The 20,831-nt window shown below is 33.8% G+C and overlaps 1 protein-coding gene across 1 annotated transcript in view; it reads right to left on the bottom strand.

The window, feature by feature from the left end:
- Nucleotides 1-20,831, bottom strand: part of LOC114336768 (dynein axonemal heavy chain 10) — an 863,661-nt gene that overhangs the window by 823,034 nt on the left and 19,796 nt on the right. Inside the window, exons 4-6 of the mRNA XM_050648469.1 lie at nucleotides 13,293-13,376; nucleotides 12,683-12,732; nucleotides 7,024-7,257 (exon numbers count right to left, since the gene is read on the bottom strand). Coding sequence (XP_050504426.1) covers nucleotides 7,024-7,257; nucleotides 12,683-12,732; nucleotides 13,293-13,376 — 368 coding nt within the window. The remainder of the gene's footprint in view (nucleotides 1-7,023; nucleotides 7,258-12,682; nucleotides 12,733-13,292; nucleotides 13,377-20,831) is intronic.

The following is a 20,831-nucleotide window of genomic DNA, read 5'->3' on the forward strand; positions in this document are numbered from 1 at the left end:
GCTTATTTATTACTTTCTCCCCATTCAAATTTAATAATTTTTTTCCATCCAAAAAGTGCACAACGTCCCTAAAGAAGTTTTCACTTCAAAAATGTATTTCGCCGAAGCGATGACGGTCGCTAATTCAATACTTCTTTCCCATCTAAAAAGTGCACAACGTCCCCAAAAGAAGTTTTTACTTTAAAAATGTATTTTGCCGAAGCGATGACGGTCGCCATGACGTTCGCTAATTCAATACTTTTCCCTATCTAAAAAGTGCACAACGTCCCTAAAGAAATTTTCACTTCAAAAAGTTATTTCGTCGAAACGATGACGGTCGCTAATTTAATACTTTCCCCATCCAAAAAGTGCACAACGTCTCTAAAGAAGTTTTAACTTCAATACATATACGTACAAAATATTTATTTCGCCGAAGAGATGACGGTCGCGATGACGGTCGCGAAATAAATCCTTTTTCTCTATCGAAAAATAGGTTTTACATTTATTTTAAATTTAAATACTTCTATACAATTTATGTATAGGTACACGTAATATAGAAAAGTACAAAATTTATTTCGGCGAAGAGATGACGGTCGCGAAATAAATCTTTTTTCCCCATCCTAAAATAGGTTTTAAATTTATTTTAAATTTAAATACTTCTATACAATTTACATATACATACAAATAATATATATATAGCATAAGTGATGACGGTCGCAATGACGGTCGCGAATTCAATGCTTTTTCCCCTATGCAGAAATCGCACAACGTCCCTAAAGAAGTTTTCACTTCAACAAGCAATTTACATTTCGTGAGTTCAATCAGAAAATAGATAATATTACTATTATTATACGTATATTATGATAATATACGTACAAAATTTATTTCGTCGAAGCGATGTCGCGATGACAATCGCGAAATAAATCCTTCTTCCCTATTCTAAAATAGATTTTATATTTATTTTAAATTTAAATACTTCTACACAATTTATGTATACATACAGATAATAAATACACGTACAAAATTTATTTCGCCGAAGAGATGACGGTCGCTATGACGGTCGCGAAATAAATCCTTTTTCACCATCCAAAAATAGGTTTCACATTTATTTTAAATTTTAATACTTCTACACAATTTATATATACATACACATAAAATATATATTGTACCTACAAAATTTATTTCGCCGGACAGATGACGGTCGCTATGATGGTCACGAAATTAATCTTTTTTCCCCATCGTAAAATAGGTTTTATATTTATTTTAAATTTAATGCTTCTATACAATTTATATATACATACACATAATAAATTAATATATATATATATATATATATATATATATATATATATATATAAAACAATTAAATAATTAAACCAATAACCTTGGATCTTTGGTTCACTGAGTGTGTTTCAAAGATCTACATCTTATGTTTTTATATATATATAGATATATCATAAAGGAGTACGACCGTCAATTCCAATATAACAAAGGAGCACTCGTAAGTGTAGGGTTTTATCGGTCAAGTGGGTGAAAAAAGAGACAAAGAATTCAGCTACTTCATCTATTTATTGAAGACGTTTCGTCTACTGCTCAGTAGACATCATCAGTTCATCTACAAAAAGAGTGTTATAAGAAACAACATCCAAAAGAGAGGTAAAAAAGCACTAGCGTTACCTTAAAAAGACATGTAGCAAAAGATAAGATGTACATAGTAAAAAAAACCTTATCCATGAACCAATGTAATGTATAAGTATGTAACATTTAAGTGTATAGTTAATATTTAAAAACTTTAGTACAGCCAAAGACAAGACCATGTGGTAACAGTCACATATAAAAAACAAGTGGAAAAAAGCTGGCTTGCTTTTTTTTTCCAAAGTCAAGAATGAACCAAGAAAAAACCAGATTCACACTTCCAAAAATTTAGTAGTGTTTAAGCATACTTCATTTTAACCTTAGGCAACATCATTAAATGAATATAGTGCTAATATGCAACTTCGAAAATTTAAAGTTGAATAGTTACCAGCAGGTCATCCTAGCCCAACGGACACACAAAAGAAAATGGAGTTTGAATTATCAGGTGTAAACTGACATCTCGCCAAGAGGCAGGCAACCTTTAAAAAATTTTATAACAAAGAGTGACTGACAACTGCAGCGCAGCGCGGTAAAATTTAAATTGATGTATTTAAAACAGTTATAAAAGTGTTTAAAAAGTGAAAGTAATATCAAGAAGTAATCAAGGGATGTACCTTATACCTCGTAGACAAGAATCACAGTTTATTTTAAACAAGTGAGGGCACTTCACACAATTATATGGAAAAGTGCCTACGTTAGTACTGGTCATCCAGTTACTAACGAATATATAAGATAGTACAATAGTATAACTCCCATATATATATTTTTTCTTGCATTTTGAGCTGCGATATATGGGAGTTATACTATTGTACTATCTTATATATTCGTTAGTAACTGGATGACCAGTACTAACGTAGGCACTTTTCCATATAATTGTGTGAAGTGCCCTCACTTGTTTAAAATAAACTGTGATTCTTGTCTACGAGGTATAAGGTACATCCCTTGATTACTTCTTGATATTACTTTCACTTTTTAAACACTTTTATAACTGTTTTAAATACATCAATTTAAATTTTACCGCGCTGCGCTGCAGTTGTCAGTCACTCTTTGTTATAAAATTTTTTAAAGGTTGCCTGCCTCTTGGCGAGATGTCAGTTTACACCTGATAATTCAAACTCCATTTTCTTTTGTGTGTCCGTTGGGCTAGGATGACCTGCTGGTAACTATTCAACTTTAAATTTTCGAAGTTGCATATTAGCACTATATTCATTTAATGATGTTGCCTAAGGTTAAAATGAAGTATGCTTAAACACTACTAAATTTTTGGAAGTGTGAATCTGGTTTTTTCTTGGTTCATTCTTGACTTTGGAAAAAAAAAGCAAGCCAGCTTTTTTCCACTTGTTTTTTATATGTGACTGTTACCACATGGTCTTGTCTTTGGCTGTACTAAAGTTTTTAAATATTAACTATACACTTAAATGTTACATACTTATACATTACATTGGTTCATGGATAAGGTTTTTTTTACTATGTACATCTTATCTTTTGCTACATGTCTTTTTAAGGTAACGCTAGTGCTTTTTTACCTCTCTTTTGGATGTTGTTTCTTATAACACTCTTTTTGTAGATGAACTGATGATGTCTACTGAGCAGTAGACGAAACGTCTTCAATAAATAGATGAAGTAGCTGAATTCTTTGTCTCTTTTTTCACCCACTTGACCGATAAAACCCTACACTTACGAGTGCTCCTTTGTTATATATAGATATATATATATATATATATATATACAAAATTTATTTCGCCGAAGAGATGACGGTCGCTATGATGGTCGCGAAATTAATCTTTTTTCCCCATCGTAAAATAGGTTTTACATTTATTAGAAATTTAAATACGTCTACACAATGTATATATACATACACATAATATATAGCATGAGCGATAACGGTCGCAATGACGGTTGCGATGAGGGTCGCGATGACGGTCGCGAATTCAATGCTTTTTCCCCTATCCAAAGAAAGTGCACAACGTCCCTAAAGAAGTTTTCACTTCAAAAAACATAAGTTTGATCTGCCACTATGTTATCGAACACCCTATAACATTATATCTGATTTTGTAATGTGAAGCTTAAAGTTGGCTACAATTTTTGTTATTAACTTTTATTGCTATCTGATACTACTGAGCGCACCTACTGAGCTTTATCACACTAATCAATCTCCCTGTATAATGATATTACGGAAGAGATTAAAGCAAAAATTCAGGGGTCGTATTTTCGAATTCATTCGAATTTTTTCGTATACCTACGAGTTAACTCGAATGAAAAATTTCGTACACGAATTTGAATCTATAGTTTTGGATATCTTTCGAAATGTTATACTTATGCGAGAAGAATTTGCACCGGCAACGCTGCAAATTCGAACAACCAAAACTCAAATAAGAAAAAAACGAAGAATAATTCACAGTTTTACTTAACCTACTTTATGGTGATTTTGTCATCTAGAACAGGGGTGGGCAAACTTTTTTTTAATAAGGGCCACAAAAGGTTTTTGGTCTATTACCAAGGGCCGCAATGTTTTCAAATTTTTAACTTGGGGGGGGGATGTTTAGCAACTATGGTGGAATTATTTTATTTTTAAAATAAATAAACATATTCAGCACAATTCAAAGAATATCCGAAAAAATGTTTCAAGATCAACTATTGCAAAATAGGCCAACGGTTGCAAATTTTTACCGACACCTAAACAAAAAAATTAATTTTTCACTAGACATCAGAACTCGTTATTGGATCATATGAAATAAAAAATTCAAAAATATTTTATTAGCTTATGAGTTTCTCGACATAACACTACTGAGTTTTTTTTTAGTTTTGACGATTTTTGCGTTTTTGATATCTCTCAGAAGTGAAAATACCGAAATAGTGAAAATCAACACATTTGTTATTGTTACCTCACGAAATATCTAAAGAAAATTTTAAAATGAAAAATTTCAGGTGGATCTGCCAAGTAGCCTTTGAGTTACAATGTCCACTGCCTATAAAAAGCAGTTGAGCAGTTTTGAGAAAAACGCGTTTAGTTTTGACAACTTTTATTTTCAATTTATTCTGTCTGTCAAATCATAAAGTGATGTACACCGGAATATGTTTTTAAATCGCAGAGTAATTTACAAAAGAAAATGGAACAGCTGTTGAACGTTTCTCGCTACGCTCAACAAGCCGCTGCAAAGCGAATCGAAGGTAGGGATATTAAATATGCTGTATTTCTGGTAGTTTTCCTACGGTCAAACTGAAATTTTCCGAGAATATTTTTGAAATTATGTATTTTCATACAAAATAATAAAAAAAATCGAAAATTTCAAAATTTTCAAACCATATCCCTACCCCCTATACCACATTCGCACTTATTTAAGCACGGTATTTGCCGCAAATATACAGAGTGTTTCATTGAGAAACGGGAATACTTAAATTGTGAATAGAGGTCACTAAGGTGGTTCTAGATATACTACAATTATTACCTCAATGATTTTTATAATTGAGTTACAGGGTGTTTTATCGATTTTGCCCATGTCTTTCTGGAAGCATAACTTTAGAACCACCTTGTATTATTTTTTGATATTTGAGATAGATACCTCTCATTTAAAATCCAAACCACCCAACTTCTAATCACAAGAATATACCAGATCCGGACTAAACAAAATTATTGGGAAATAATTGGACTAATTCTTTCTTTTTTATATGATCAATGAATAGTTTGAATTTCATTACAAAAGTTTCATTTTGCGATTAACACTTATAAATTTAGCAAAGTAGCAGTGTTTAATTTTTAAATAATTTTCTCCCCTAATTCACAGCATCTTTTAAGAACCTTTTCTAAACTTAATTATCGAATATGATTGTTGATTGTGGTATAAGACATCAGTATGTTCTGTCTCTATAACTCTTCCAAAAGCTTTGAATTCACATGATTTAATCCTATTGAACTAATACAGTTAACAATATTAGTTATAATTGAAATGACGTTGTCCACTTGCAAAACATTTTTGCACAATATCTGATGATGGATTATGCAGTGAAGAATAATAAATCATGTTTTGGTAACTGTTGAACGTAATCTTTAAGTTTTTTCAACGTTACAATATTTGCTCCTCTTAAATTTGGTGATCCGTCATTTGTTACTCTTACTAGGTGGTTACGGGTTAATTCAAAATTTTCCACACAGTTCCTGACTACTTCGAAAATATCATTTTCATTTGTTGAAATTTCATGGATTTCATTGAGGGAGCCGATAAATCTTTGTGCCAAATCCCAAATAATTGCCCGCGTTATGTTGACAATTTGCGGAAAAATCACCCGCTGCAAAAGTGATAATATTAATATCTGCATTATCTATCTATATTTAATTATCAATATTAGCAATAATTAGAAAAAATCTTGAAACGAAAAATCTCCTCGGGCCGCAAAAAAATGTCTAAAGGGCCGCATGCGGCCCGCGGGCCGCACTTTGCCCACCCCTGATCTAGAATAATTCGTTTCTTGTAAATTAGCTGAAAGGAGCAAAAAAGTGCATGGAATATGGTGGTTCAGTATCGGTCAAAAAAAAGAGTTGATAGAATTTATTAAGACGCATTTAATGTTAAAATGTAAGTTCAATGTAAAAATATTCTATGCAACAAGGATTAAAAACTATCAGCTGAATCTTATCTGAAGTACATGGGCCCAGTGATAACTGAAATGACAATTATTATAAGAGCATCAAAATTCGAATGGTTCAAATCAATTCGGGTCGTCGTATCCGAAAAAATTCGTACACGAATATTCGAAAAACATACTGGATTTCGAGCGAATTTCTAATTTCGTATCGAAATATGCTCGAATGAATTCGAAAATACGACCCCAGGCAGCAAACTCCACCATACTATTAAATCTAAAACCCACGAGATTATATAAAACAGTGATTAGACCGGTGCTCATGTATGGGTGTGAGACGTGGAGTCTGACCAAACAATTGAAAGAAAACTTTGATTTGAGATGTTTGAGAGAAAAATACTCAAAAGAACCTTTGAACTCTATCACGACCCTATAATAGCAACCAATACCCAATGAGAAAAAATTCTGAGGTCAAGCAGATATATAGAGCGAGCGAACACGTAGTCCAAGAAATTAAAACGCAACGTCTAAGATGGGCTGGCCATGTCCATAGACTTTCTAATAACCACCTTGCCAAGTTAATCTGGGAGGAACCCGACAGAAAGAAGGCTTAAGAAGCTTAGGAAGCCTACCAATACAATGGAGAGTCAATATATGATCAGATTTAAGAACAGTGGGGCTACCCACTGACTCAACTATCATGGACGGCCATTCGAGATGGAAGGGGTTGTGCAGTCAGCCAAGACCCACCCCAGGTTGTAGTGCTACCAGAAGAAGAAGAAAAAGGAGAAATAAAAAATCAATCAAGAGCTATTGTGATATTTTTACCTGGCTGCACAAGTGAGTAACTGAATGTAAGAAATTCCCTGTGCTGGAACCAATCAAGAAATAATATGGCATCTCTATATCAGCATCTGAAGCTTGCTTGAAGCGTGGAATTCCGCCGTCTGTTTTTCTGTAAAAATATATTATTCGATAGCTGTCACTTTCGAACATCTTCTCTCCAGTGTTCATGAACTCGCCGTGAAGTATGTAATCTACTATTGTTTTTTGTATTATTTGCTAAAAATAAAATTTTCTATAAATAGGTTTTTGAATGAGATAAAATAGATAATAGATAAAGAGTAAAATACTGCTAAAAAATGGTTTTTCATTTTTAGATAAAGGGTAGTAAATAAATTATTAAGAGACAATAAAATATTAATATTGTAGCAAGTTTTATATACTAAAATAAAACTCTGGGTTCGAATTAATATACGACTATTCATTTTAGAAGTTTACAACTCAGAATTTAATTTATAACTAAACTAAACTAACATCGTCGCTCTTTATACAGGGTGTTTGGTAAAGAATGGGCCATAGCTTAACCTTAGATTCCTGAATTTAAAATAGGTCGATTTAAGCTAACTTACCTTAGTACAAAAGTTGAGAATAACCGAAATACAGGGTGTCAAAGTTAAACTTTTATTTTATTTATTTTTGAATATTTCCTGACAGGCATGGGACAACAGCACGAAATTTGTAAGTGTTGTTGGTATTGTACAATCTACTAAATTATGTTAAATAAACGTTTCTGGCTACTGCCAGAGGCGTACCACGGGGGAACGTGAATGGTTGACCCTTCCCAAATTCTACGCCACTGGCGGAATTTCTATTTTAGTGCAATTTTTTTATTATTCGTAACGATAAAGCCAGTAGTTTTCGAGATATTTAAAGCTAAAAACGAAGGAGCATAATACATTAATCAAAATAAGTGTGCCTTTTCACTTTTAACTTCAAATATCTCGAAAACTAATGACTTTATCGTTACGAATGAAGAGTATATTATTTGCATAGAAAGTATTGTAGAATCTAAAAATTATGCTAAAATAGCAGTTTCATCAGTGGCGTAGAATTTGGGAAGGGTCAACCATTCACTTTCCCCTGTCGTACGCCTCTGGTAGTAGCCAAAAAGGATTATTTAACATAATTTAGTAGGGTGTACAGTGTCTACACTTTCTGCCAAGTATCACACGGATATGTTAAATTATTTTAAAGTATTCTTTCTTTTTTAGTAATTTATTCTTTATTTAAAACTTTAAGAACTATGTGTGCCCGGTACTATAAAACTATTTGACATATCCTTATGGTAATTGGCAGAAAGTGTAGGTACTGTACACCCTACTAAATTATGTTAAATAATCGTTGTGGTTAATACCAGAGGCGTACGACAGGGGAAAGTGAATGGTTGACCCTTCCCAAATTCTACGCCACTAATAAAACTGCTATTTTAGTATAATTTTTAGATTCTCCAATATTTTCTAGGCAAATATATACCCTACATTTGTAACGATAAAGTCATTAGTTTTCGATATATTTGAAGTTGAAAATGAAAAGGCACATTTATTTAGATTAATGTATTATACTCCTTCGTTTTTAGCTTCAAATATCTCGAAAACTAATGGCTTTATCGTTACGAATGTAGAGTATGTTTTTTACATAGAAAGTGTTGGAGAATCAAAAAATTGCACTAAAATAGCAATTTCGCCAGTGGCGTAGAATTTGGGAAGGGTCAACCATTCATGTTCCCCCGTCGTACGCCTCTGGTAGTAGCCAGAAACGTTTGTTTAACATAATTTAGTAGATTGTACAATGCCAGCATCACTTACCAAATTTCGTGCTGTTGTCCCATGCCTGTCAGGAAAAATTCAAAAATAAATAAAATAAAAGTTTAACTTTGACACCCTGTATTTCGGTTATTATCAACTTTTGTACTAAGGTAAGTTACCTTAAATCGACCTATTTTAACCTCAGGAATCTAAGGTTAAGCTATGGCAAATTCTTTACCAAACACCCTGTATATTAAAATACGTTATTCCAGAATAATCTACGTCCATCTCTATTTCACGAGTAATCTGAACGCCGTTTCTCGTAAGTTCTGGAACACCTATCCTCGCGCATCACGAAGCGGTGATTCGAGAACACCAAGAGAGTTGAAACCGTTAGCTTTATACGGGGTAGGTCCGAAATAACCTTTTTCGTTATACTGCTCTCCTCTTAGAATCTGAACGCCCTGATCAGCAACTCTAGATGAAGGACCAGAATGGCACAACCTACCATTCAGCTCGGCATCTACTCCCAAGAAGAAATAACAGTCTACTGTCTTTGAAGGGCACGATCTCTTCGGGTTAACGCAACACACAGTGATTCGTACGCCGAGTTCTCGAAAGATCACTTCAAGCATGCTTCTCACAATCTTCCAATTCAGGAAGGATTTTCTACTAGATGGACTATCTTCGGTAAATCCAAATATTTGATGTCATAATTACACACGATTTTCTTTAGATTAAAGCACGACATATGTTATCGTATCTTGCCTTCTCTGTATAAGACTTCCTGGTCATAAGCAGCAAAGATCAAAGACCATCTTCTAATCGCAGTACTCTTCCAAGTTTAGGATGCTGATTCCTTAACCCGTCCAAGCGACCGAACTTCCTATTGAATACGAACGAGGTTACTCGAGGTCTTGGAGAAAACAATGTGCTGAGAGACGTTTTCCGGAACTCTAAAAATATCCTGTTGAACTTCTGTGGTCACACCGAATCTAGCACTCTTTCTACGTAATCTTGGCTGTCCGTAGTCTTTCATCTCATGCTGAAGGACTCGTGCTTCTTCCGTTTCATTTGAGCCATCATATGGTGCAAGACGATTTATATAAACCACTGTTGGTTTACCTTTGGCAACTTCTTAATTCGGTATATTACGTCATTTATTTCCTTTTTAAATCCATTTGGACCTGCCCATTTTCTTTGTAGTGTAGGAGACAAACCTCGAAGGCGTTGCAGATTATAAAGCCAGACAAGATCACCTACTTGAAAGCTTTCATTCTTGCATTGAGAATCATATTAATCTTTCATTCTATCACTGGCTATCTGGATGTGTTGTCGGGAAAGTTCATGAATGTTGTTCATTCGTAACTTCAGGTGGTCGACATAGTTTTCACCTGTAACATGCTCCTCCAAAGGTCTGCAGCCAAACAAACTTCACGACCCAACATCAAGCGTGTTGGGGTCTGACCTGTAGTTTCTTTCATGGCCGAGCGGTAGGTCATCATGAATAAATTAATGTGCTGGTATCAATCTCTCTGATGTTTGGATACAACTTTGGACAGATATTTACCTATCGTTTGGTTCATTCCCTCGACAATTCCATCTGATTGGGTGGAAGGTGGCAGGGGTATCGTTCTGATCTTATTGACACCAATCAATTTACAAATCTATTGGAAGAAGGTTAACTCAACGTTGCGCCCTTGGTCGGAATGGATCTCCAAGGCAACACCAAATCTGCTGAATAATTCTTTAACAAGTGCCACTGCAACAGTAGCAGCTTCTTGATTTGGTAATGTATAGACCTCGGTACATCTCGTACAATATTCCCTGGCTACCAGGATATATTTATTACCATCATCCGTTTTTGGGAATGGACCTCCAATGTCTATTGCTACTCTTTCCTACGGACTACCAATATTGTACCGTTTCATGTGTTCTCTCTTTTTACCAAATGGAACATTACTGGTTGCATAGAGTTCACATTTCCGGCACCATCTTCTTAGATCATCTTTACAGTTCATCCAATAGAACTGTTCTCGGACCTTTTGCAGAGTCTTCGTAGTACCAAAGTGTCCACCTGCTGCACCGTCATCCAACTGACACAATATTTCTGACACTTTACTTTTAGGTACCATTAACTGAAGCTTAGATTCTGTACCAATATCGTTCTCAAAGGTTCTGTATAGAAGATTATCTTTTAGTACCAGCCAATTTCATTGGCTCCAGTAGGACTTGACTTATCTCCCCTCGACGCATCCAATCCAATACTCTTTTTATACACGCATTATCTGCTTGGGTGTCTTGCAGCTGTTGAGGCTGCCATTGATTATTAATGACGGTGGTTCGTCTCACGGAGTAAAATCGTCCCCCTAATTTAACACAGTGATTACAAATTTGTACAGCGTGGTCGTATCTAAAGAGCATCAGCATTTGAATGTTCTCAAGCCGTGTGTTCAATTTCGTAATCATATTATTGTAATCGTTTTAACTATGTTGCCATCTTGATCTCCGGATTACGGAATTTTATGAGCCATATGAGAGTAGTGTGATCCGTTCGAAGAGGGAATCTTCTATCATACAAGTATTTATGGAAATGTTCGCAAGCCTTCACTACACAATGTCATGAAATATCTTAATAGTTATTACCAGGAGCATATAAAATGTAATTGATGGTACCTTCGTAGTGAGTTAGTGTAATATTGATATTCAGAAATTGAACAAAAATTAAGGTAGAGTAACTAAAAGATTGTGAGTAATGTGTTTGTTTTCTAAAGTTTAAGGTACTAGTACACTTTAGAAGACCAAAAATAATCATTTTTTTCAAGAATTTTTTTCTCAGAACATTTATTAAAAATGAACATAAAACTATTTACATATTAATATCTAACTCTTAGAGAGTACAAAAATTATACCTTTTTTCTTTTATGCACGTACACTAATATTATAGAGGACGCAAAATCGATGCCTCGAAAAATGATGGCGGGCAGTTAATCTCAGGATTGGGATATCTGAAACAAAAAAATCGTACAGCATTTGAAAAAGGAAGGTTTTTTACGTAACAATTCATCACAATTTGACCAAAAAATAAAAAAATAAATATTTTATAACCATGAAAAACTGAAAGAAAACAGGCGATTTTTTCACAAAAATTTTTCAAATTTCCGTAAAATCTTTGTTTTGCGGAATTTTTTACTAACGGTGGTAAATTGTCACGTAAGAAACATTCCTTTTTCAATTGCCGTGCGATTTTTTTGTTTCAGAGATGCCAATCCTGAGATTAACTGTCCGCCATCGGAACTACTATTTTTCGAGGCCTCGATTTTGGCGCCCTCTACTATATTAGTGTACGGGCATAAATGAAAAAAGATATATTTTTTGTATTCTCTAAGAGTTAGATGTTAATATGTAAAAAGTGTTATGTTCATTTTTAATAAAGCTTCAGAGAGAAAAAATCTTTAAAAAATGCTTATTTTTGGTCTTCGAAAGTGTACTTAGTACCTTAAGAAATGTTTTATCACGCTACGTGTTAGTTAGAATCAACGAATATAGATGCATATGCCTCTTTATTCGTTGTTAGAATGTTGGCAGATATTGCTCAAATGGTTAGTGTCAGTTTTATAATTGATAGATTCAGAAGTTTTGTTAATGTGTCCATCTCAAGGAAGAGTGGTTTTATATTATATACCTTCTTTCAAGACTTTTACATTATTAAATTCAAATTTATGTCCTGTTTTTAAGTGGTGGTCTAATAAGGCACAAGAGTTTTTCCTTATGTTGCAGTCACTTTCTTGTTGAGTGACAAGTTGTTTAACCCACTGTTGTCTACAATTCAGGACAATAAATGATTTGTTCTATCAAATTAACGTTAATAAGAACTTAATTGAATTATAAAAACTTACCGGAACCATGATGTATTCATCTTCTTCAGCCTCAATCTGAGGTGTACCATCTAAAATAAGAATAAGAAGCAAATATATTTAGCGATTTTTCCACTGTATTATATAAAAATATATAACAGCGAACTGAAAAAATATTGTATTTCAAAATGTGTAAGAAGTATTTATTTCGTTAGCTAAGCGCTTTCGACAAAATTGGCATCATCGGAGCTAATGGTCAATATAAAAAGAAGTGCCATTACTTAGGGTCGAATGCGTGAGTATCGTAACATTAGATACCTAAGCATTACAAAATATAGTCATGTATGCTCCAATTGCCTTCCGTGCAACCCCAAGCATAAAAAAAAACATGAAAAAACTGCCTCACAAACGTTACAAACACATTAAAACTGTGTTCATGGTATGGGCATTTTACCCAACCATCATGACTGAAGAGAAATAATTGACTCAGTCAGTATTGACAACTTGGTCGAAAGCGCTTAGCTAAGGAAATAAATACTTTTTACACACTTTGACATTCAATTTTTTTCACTTCCTTGGCTCATTCAAAGGTGTACAAAATTTATCAGTCTTTCAACTAAAAATATATAGGTAAGCTAAACTATTGGCTTACCTTTTTTCTTTTTCTTTTGCTTTTTGCCTTTATCTTTCTTTTTCTTTTTCTTCTTTTTTCCATCTTCGATATCGGTTGGTATATCTAAAATTCGATTATATTTAATAAAGCAATATATTTTCATCTAAAATGCATAAATAGATGGGTAAATATAGCCATACCGTTGAATAATTCAGTCGTTCCTAAATGTTTAATTTGCCTTAAACTGTATCCAGATATACTGTGCATTAGACAGTATATTGCAGGGAATCCAGGCTGTACAGTGTCATAGTCATGTCATGTTACTTAAGCAAATGGTTTGGATGCAATAGGGCTTTTCATCGACTCTCATTTGTTTCAAGCTTTTGTCATATGTAGAATAATCTGTATATATGTTATCGTTAAAACCCGATTTCAGTTAAAACCCGAATTTACTAGGAAGAACTAGTTTTAACTATACGCTTTAGACAATTCTAGTTTTAACCAGTCAAAACTAGATTTGACTGCTAAATTCAGTTAAAACTAGAAATCCCGAACTAATTTCATTTAGTGTAGTTCTCTATTGATCTAGAGCAGAACCTCTTGTAATTGCATATCGATCAAATCTACCTGACAGCGACTATTCAGTTCTGAATGCAATATAGGTTTCGACACAAGACCCCTCTTCGCTTTTATATTTTTACTCTTCTTCTGTTGGCAGGTTTCACACATTGGTATGAAAGTATTGATCATATCAATTGTTATATTTGCCTATTTCCTGGCGATTTCAGTCTTCAACCTATTCCGATCTCCATAAACAGTAGCACCGTGGGCTGCTTCAATTATGCCAAAAATGTCTTCGGCAGGTACATAATATTTGATGCGATCAATTTTAGAAGTAGATTTTTTATTTCGCCAACTTCAACAATTCTAAATCGTTTCAGTCTTCAATTTTGTAATGGTGTTTTCTTGACAAACAGTTCCGCATCTTGTACTTCGACCATTAATTTATTGTATATGCTTTTTGCCACAATATTGCAGTGACTTTCTTTCTTATCTGTCTCTTCCATTTGTAAAATAATTTCCAAAACACGTTTTTTTCACTTTCTTATATCTCTGCTCTCAACCTTATGTTTGATATTATCACTCATGATGAATGATACACAGTGGTGTAATATAACCAATAAAAACGATGCAAAACAATGAACAGTTGCACACACTAGTTTGCTACCAACCGGCCGCCGTCGTCATTAACACTACCTCGAATAAGCCGTAGTACTTGTCTCTTTTCGCAACAATTTTAACTAGTATTCACTAGCAATTCCATAAAAAACTATTTGGAACTAGTATTAACTACTCTAAATGATATCCGTTTCTATACGAAATTTACAATCAAGGTGCAGTAGAAATAGAGAAACCAAGACATTTTAAATGTTACTAGGAGTAGTCCCGAATCATAATTTACAATGTATAAACTTGAGTGCTCCTAGTAGCATTTAACGTGTCTTGGTTTATTTATTTCTTCTACTGCATCTTGATTGTAAATTTAGTACAGTTTTAACTGAATGTAGCAGTCAAATCTAGTTTTGACTAGTTAAAACTAGAATTGTCTAAAAAGTGCGTAGTTAAAACTAGTATTTCCTAGTAAATTAGGGATTTAACTGAAATCGGGTTTTAACGGTAACATATACAATGAATACTATACACAGATTATACAACATATGACAGAAGGTGGAAACAAACGAGAGTCGATGAAAAGTCCTATACGAATGAACTCTTTAGATCAGATGTAAACAAGATCAGGATAGCCTTGATCATTTACAATCTCAAATAGGAGTGGCACAACAAGAAGAGGAAGGCAGAGTACATTATACTATAGAGCGTTTCACGTTAAGAATCGAATATTGCGGAGATAGCCCCATGTATTTCTTATGAACAAGAGAAGCGCGTCGATGTCACGCCGTACTGACTAGAATGAATCTTATATCGGCAGTCGAGTATCTTCCCGTGCGCGAGAGGTTTGGCAACACTGACCTCCGTAAGCTCAACGTTCTATTCTTAACGTGAAACAAACCATAAGATCCACATATTATGGTCCGGTTTCACCAACAATAAATAAATCAATGAATAGTTATTCGTCGAATAAAATTTGTTAGACGTTTATATTTTTATTTGTCTTAATATAATTTTGATTATTTCATTCATAGGAGATTCTGACCAATAGAAAGCTACAGAAATAAAAATTAAACTGATTATTTTTTGATGATTTTAACTTCCAATCGTATAGTAAGATATTTGATCACGTGTTTAACTCTGTCCAATCAGATTAAAATTATACTGAGAATTATCTACTGTAGAAAATTACCGATAGAATTTTTTTAAGTAGATTGTTTCTGTTTAATGGCAACCAGTTTCCTAGTTTTGACAACTGTCACATTTAAGAAAATATCCATAATATACATATTAAAAAATAATCTTACCAATATCACACGACAGTAAGAATAAATAAGAAAATAATGCTTCATTTTTACTCAAATTTGTTATCATTGGGCAATAGCCACTCGAGCCCTGCGGGCTCTCGTGTCTATTACCAGACAACAAATTTTCGAAAAACTGTCGCATTATTTTCAATTTATTCTCACTCTCTTGTGATATTATACCCGATAATTTTTGATAATTTCCCGTCGTCAAGTATATTACGTCAGATGCCCTTCGTTGCTACGAAAAAATACATTCAGTGACATTAATGACAATTAATGTTTTAAAAATTTTAAAAGTGATGACTTCCAACCGTCAAATATTTATTACAATTGTGTGTTTAATTGTACTAATTTGTACTTACATAAATAAATTACAATAAAATTTTGGTTTTAAACAGTTTTATTCATGAAATAATCGCAACAAATTGCACTCGATCTTTAAAATTAATATAGAATTTTTGCCCTCGTGACACTTTGACATAATTTCACTCCCCTTTGGGTCGTGAAATTAAAACTGTCAAAGTGTCACTCGGGAAAATTTAATAATTTTAGAGCTCTTGTGCAATTACTACTGATTATTTCATTCATAGGTTATTCTGACCAATAGAAAGCTACATAATTCTAAAAAATTAAATCGATTATTTTTGAATGATTTTAACTTCCAATCGTATAGTAAGATATTTGATCACATGTTTAATTCTGTCCAATCAGATTAAAATTATACTTGAGAATTATCAACTGTAGAAAATTACCGATAGAATTTTTTTAAGTAGATTGTTTCTGTTTAATGGCAACCAGTTTCCTAGTTTTGACAACTGTCACATTTAAGAAAATATCCATAATATACGTATTAAGAAATAATCTTACGAATATCACACGACAGTAAGAATAAATAAGAAAATAATGCTTCATTTTTAGTCAAATTTGTTGTCATTGGGCAATAGCCACTCGAGCCCTGCGGGCTCTGGTGTCTATTGCCAGACAACAAATTTTCGAAAAACTGTCGCATTATTATCAATTTATTCTCACTCTCTTGTGATATTATACCCGATAATTTTTGATAATTTCCCGTCGTCAAGTATATTACGTCAGATGCCCTTCGTTGCTATGAAAAAATACATTCAGTGACATTAATGATAATTAATGTTTTAAAAATTATAAAAGTGATGACTTTCAACCGTCAAATTAAATTTATAACAACTGTGTGTTTAATTGTACTAATTTGTACTTACATAAATAAATTACAATAAAATTTTGGTGCTGAACAGTTTTATTCATTAAATAATCGCAACAAATTGCACCCGATCTCTAAAATTTTTATAGAATTTTTGCCCTCGTGACACTTTGACATAATTTCACTCGTCTTCTTCTCGTGAAATTAAAACTGTCAAAGTGTCACTCGGGAAAAATTTCATAATTTTAGAGCTCTTGTGCAATTACTACTGATAATTTAAACTGACGAATTTACTTTCTTGTAGATACTTACAGCGAGATTAACTGGCCAATTTATTCGAAATTGTGAGACTAAATATATAAAATAAGTCTTATTTGACGTTAGTAAAATTAAGAAATGTCAGTTTATTGGTCGAATAACTTTATTCACAGAGTAAATTACTATTTGTTGTTGGTGAAACCGGCGACAGAGATGTAATATTATTAATTGCTAAAAAAATCATAGTTTGCCAAGGCTTTAATAGTTTTCTTCCATCTCTTTCTGTCATGTATTAGATTTCTCACACTGTGTAGCCTCAATATCAGATCTTCTTTTACCAGCTACATCAATGTTTTTAAGGAGTGTCCACTTTTCCTTTGTATACCAACGTCAGTGTTTATTATTTTTATATTATTGTTCAGTGTACAGTGTATATTATTCTTTGGTAATTATTTCTTCTTCCATTCTAGTTATGTGATCGAGCCATTTTAATTTGTGAATTTCAGTAAGTAACGTTATTTTTGTCGTTTTTCATGCTAATAAAAATATTTAGAAATATTTTTAAAAGATATTTAAATGAAAAATTTATTGGACCATTTTCCTGGTAACGCCTTCATGGCTTTGACTTTTACTTAGCAGATGTAGCTAGGTACCTACTACCATAACGTCAGTTGCAATGCGAGGACTAGCTCGTGGGCCGTTTTCATTTAGGACAGAGAACAGCACACCTGTGCCTCTCTGATGATGCCTCTAACAAGAGGCGAAAATCGTCGATATAGAGTGCTGGTTTGCGCTCTCTGAACTAAGTGAAAATTATGGTAGGGGAGCCCAAGCGGGGATTTTTGCAGTTACTCGAGCGCGTCAGATTATCATATGGGGAGAGACGTGGTACCCTGCAGATGTACCTCTGCCATATATTGGCCCTTAACACAGGGGAGTTCGTTTAGGGGGGCCCGAAAAAAAAAATCTATCCTTAAAAATACTCCAAATTGTCAGATTAAGATAAGGTAAGTTAAGTACATGCAAAACAGTGTATATTTAAAAAATCTGACGATTTGAGCGGGGCGTAAGGAAATTGGCCAGTCACAAAGTTTCACAAGAAAAAAGCGAATATTTCGCGAAATGAACGTCAGATCGAAAAACTAAAAACTACACGTTCAATATTTTTCAAAAATCTATCGAAAGGTACCAAACATGACCCCTCTCAGAGTGGAGTGGGGGGTAAATTTAAAATTTTAAATACAACTCCCGCGATATTTAGCAAAATAAACATCAGATCGAAAAACTGCAAAATACACTTATTTAATATTTTTGAAAAAAATATCGAATGGTACCAAACGTGACCCCCTACGGAGGTGGGGTGGGGGGTTACTTTAAAATCTTAAATGGGAGCCCCCATTTTTTATTGCAGATTTGGATTATCTGCATAAAAATAAGCAACTTTTATTCGAAACATGTTTTCAAATTATGGATAGATGGCGCTATAATCGGAAAAAACGATTAATGGAAATGGCAAATTAAATTAAAAAATGACAAGCGCCCGCTAAAATGAAAAATTTTACTTAACTTTTTTTGGTTTTAGGACCTAATAATCACAACCCAATAGGTTCCCAAAGCGCTCGAGTGACTGCACATTTAGCATACTTTGCTCCCCTACCATTAGGACAGTTTTGCTTTCACATTGCAACTGAATAAAAATGGTATACATTTTTATTTTCTATTAGTATTACTTCTATCGAGTAACTAGGTCCATTTCCGTTGGAATTTACCGTCGGCCACAAGAGAGCTAAAATATCGATGCATTTGATATGTTAGAGAAAGATTCTCTATCCTGGACTGGTATTCTCACAAATACTTCTATTTCGAAGCCTTTTAATATTAAAACAAGATTGTCTACAATCTGTCTGTAGCGAATCCTTTAGTCCTTTGAGTTCAGGAGGACCTATAGAAATAAAAAGAATTTAGAAAGACTGATGGACTCTGGACAATCTGGAAGGAGAAGGAAGATCAAGGGGACGAGAACAAGTCCATAGAGTCGGGGACGGGGACCACTCATTCTACACAACACTTAGAATAGCTGAAAATAGAAACTAATGGAAGCATTTACTTGACGCTATCAGGGGAAATCATGATCTTTAGTAATACGATAACGACAAAAGACAAAGTATCAAATATCCATGTATTATTTTTAAGATTATTTTAACTTATTCTTGTTCTTCTTCAACCTATGTTCGTCCACTGCTGGACAAAAGCTTCTCCGATTTGATTCCATCGATTTCTACTCTTAGCATTTCTCATCCATTGCCTGCCCGCGACTTGTTTGATATCTGTCCACCTCTTGTTCGGTCTGCCTTCTCCTCGCCTGTTCTCTCTTGGTCTCCAGTTTGTTAATCTCTGTGTTCAATTTTTGGGATTATTTCAGGCAACATGTCAGACCCATTGCCACTTGAGCCTCGCTATACATTCCGCGACATCAGTACCCTTTATTCTTTCACGAATGTCGATATTTTAAATCCCGTCTCTCAAACTAATCCCTAACATGGTTCTCTCCATCGCTCTTTGGGTTGTACTAAGCTATTCGAAGGTTTTTTTTAAATTCTATGGTCTCCAGTCTATATGTATTTACAGGCAAGATACATTTGTCATAAACTCTACGTCTTCCATAGGCGTAACCAGGGGGGGTTTTGGGGGTTGTAACCCCCCCCCCATTGGGATGTACTTTGAGCTCCATACGCTTAACACCATAGCCCTCAGAGACCTTCCAGTAGTTGTAACCCCCCCCCCTTTCAGGTAGTTGTAACCCCCCCCCCTTAGGATCATCCTGGTTACGCCTATGACGTCTTCGACACATTGGTATCTTTATTCTTCAAAATAAAGCCTAACTTTCCGAAAGCTACCAAATACAATTGTATGTGTCTTTTTATTTCGGATATTTAGTTTTCTTTGCTAATTTTAATGGTATGTCTATATGTAAGATATATATAGTGGTCTACATTTTCAAAACTGATGTTGTCAATAGCAAGATTAGTTTATAAATTACTCATTATATTAATTTGTTTTCTGAAGGTTCATTTTGAGACCTATTTTATTTGACTGTTGGTTTAATTCCTTCAATATTTGCTTCAGTACCTTGATATTTGTACTAAATAATACTATACAGGGTGTCCAGAAACTCTACCGACAAACGAAGGCAGGAGATTCTTCAGATAATTTTAAGATAATTTAACCCAATTCACTTAGTCCTAAAATGCTTCCTAAGGGAGCTAGAGCGCTTTGAAGATGGCGTCTTGTAATTAGTTTTTCTTAAATACCTCCAGAACGCTTCTATTTAGAAAAACAAAAATTGGTACGCGCATTTATCTTTAAGATATAATTCTAATCCATACATTGCAAATTTCTAGTACCGATCATAGGCGTCCGTTTTGGGTAGGGCAACGTTTATTTTATCGAATAACTTTTTTATCTTTAGCTTTTATGCATTTCTGATACTGGATTATTAAATTGGAAAGTATTTTAGTACTAAAAGGTACTCTTATTTTAAATCGGTAGTATACACCGTTTTCTAGAAAAATCGATTTGAAAACTTTTCGCTTTTTGAATTAAAAAAAAAATTAAAAAAAAAACTGTTTAGAAAGACAAAAACTGGTACATTTATTTATATTCCAGAGA

The sequence above is a fragment of the Diabrotica virgifera genome, chromosome 4 (genome assembly GCF_917563875.1).
Source record: "Diabrotica virgifera virgifera chromosome 4, PGI_DIABVI_V3a".
NCBI classification, from domain to species: Eukaryota; Metazoa; Arthropoda; class Insecta; order Coleoptera; family Chrysomelidae; genus Diabrotica; species Diabrotica virgifera.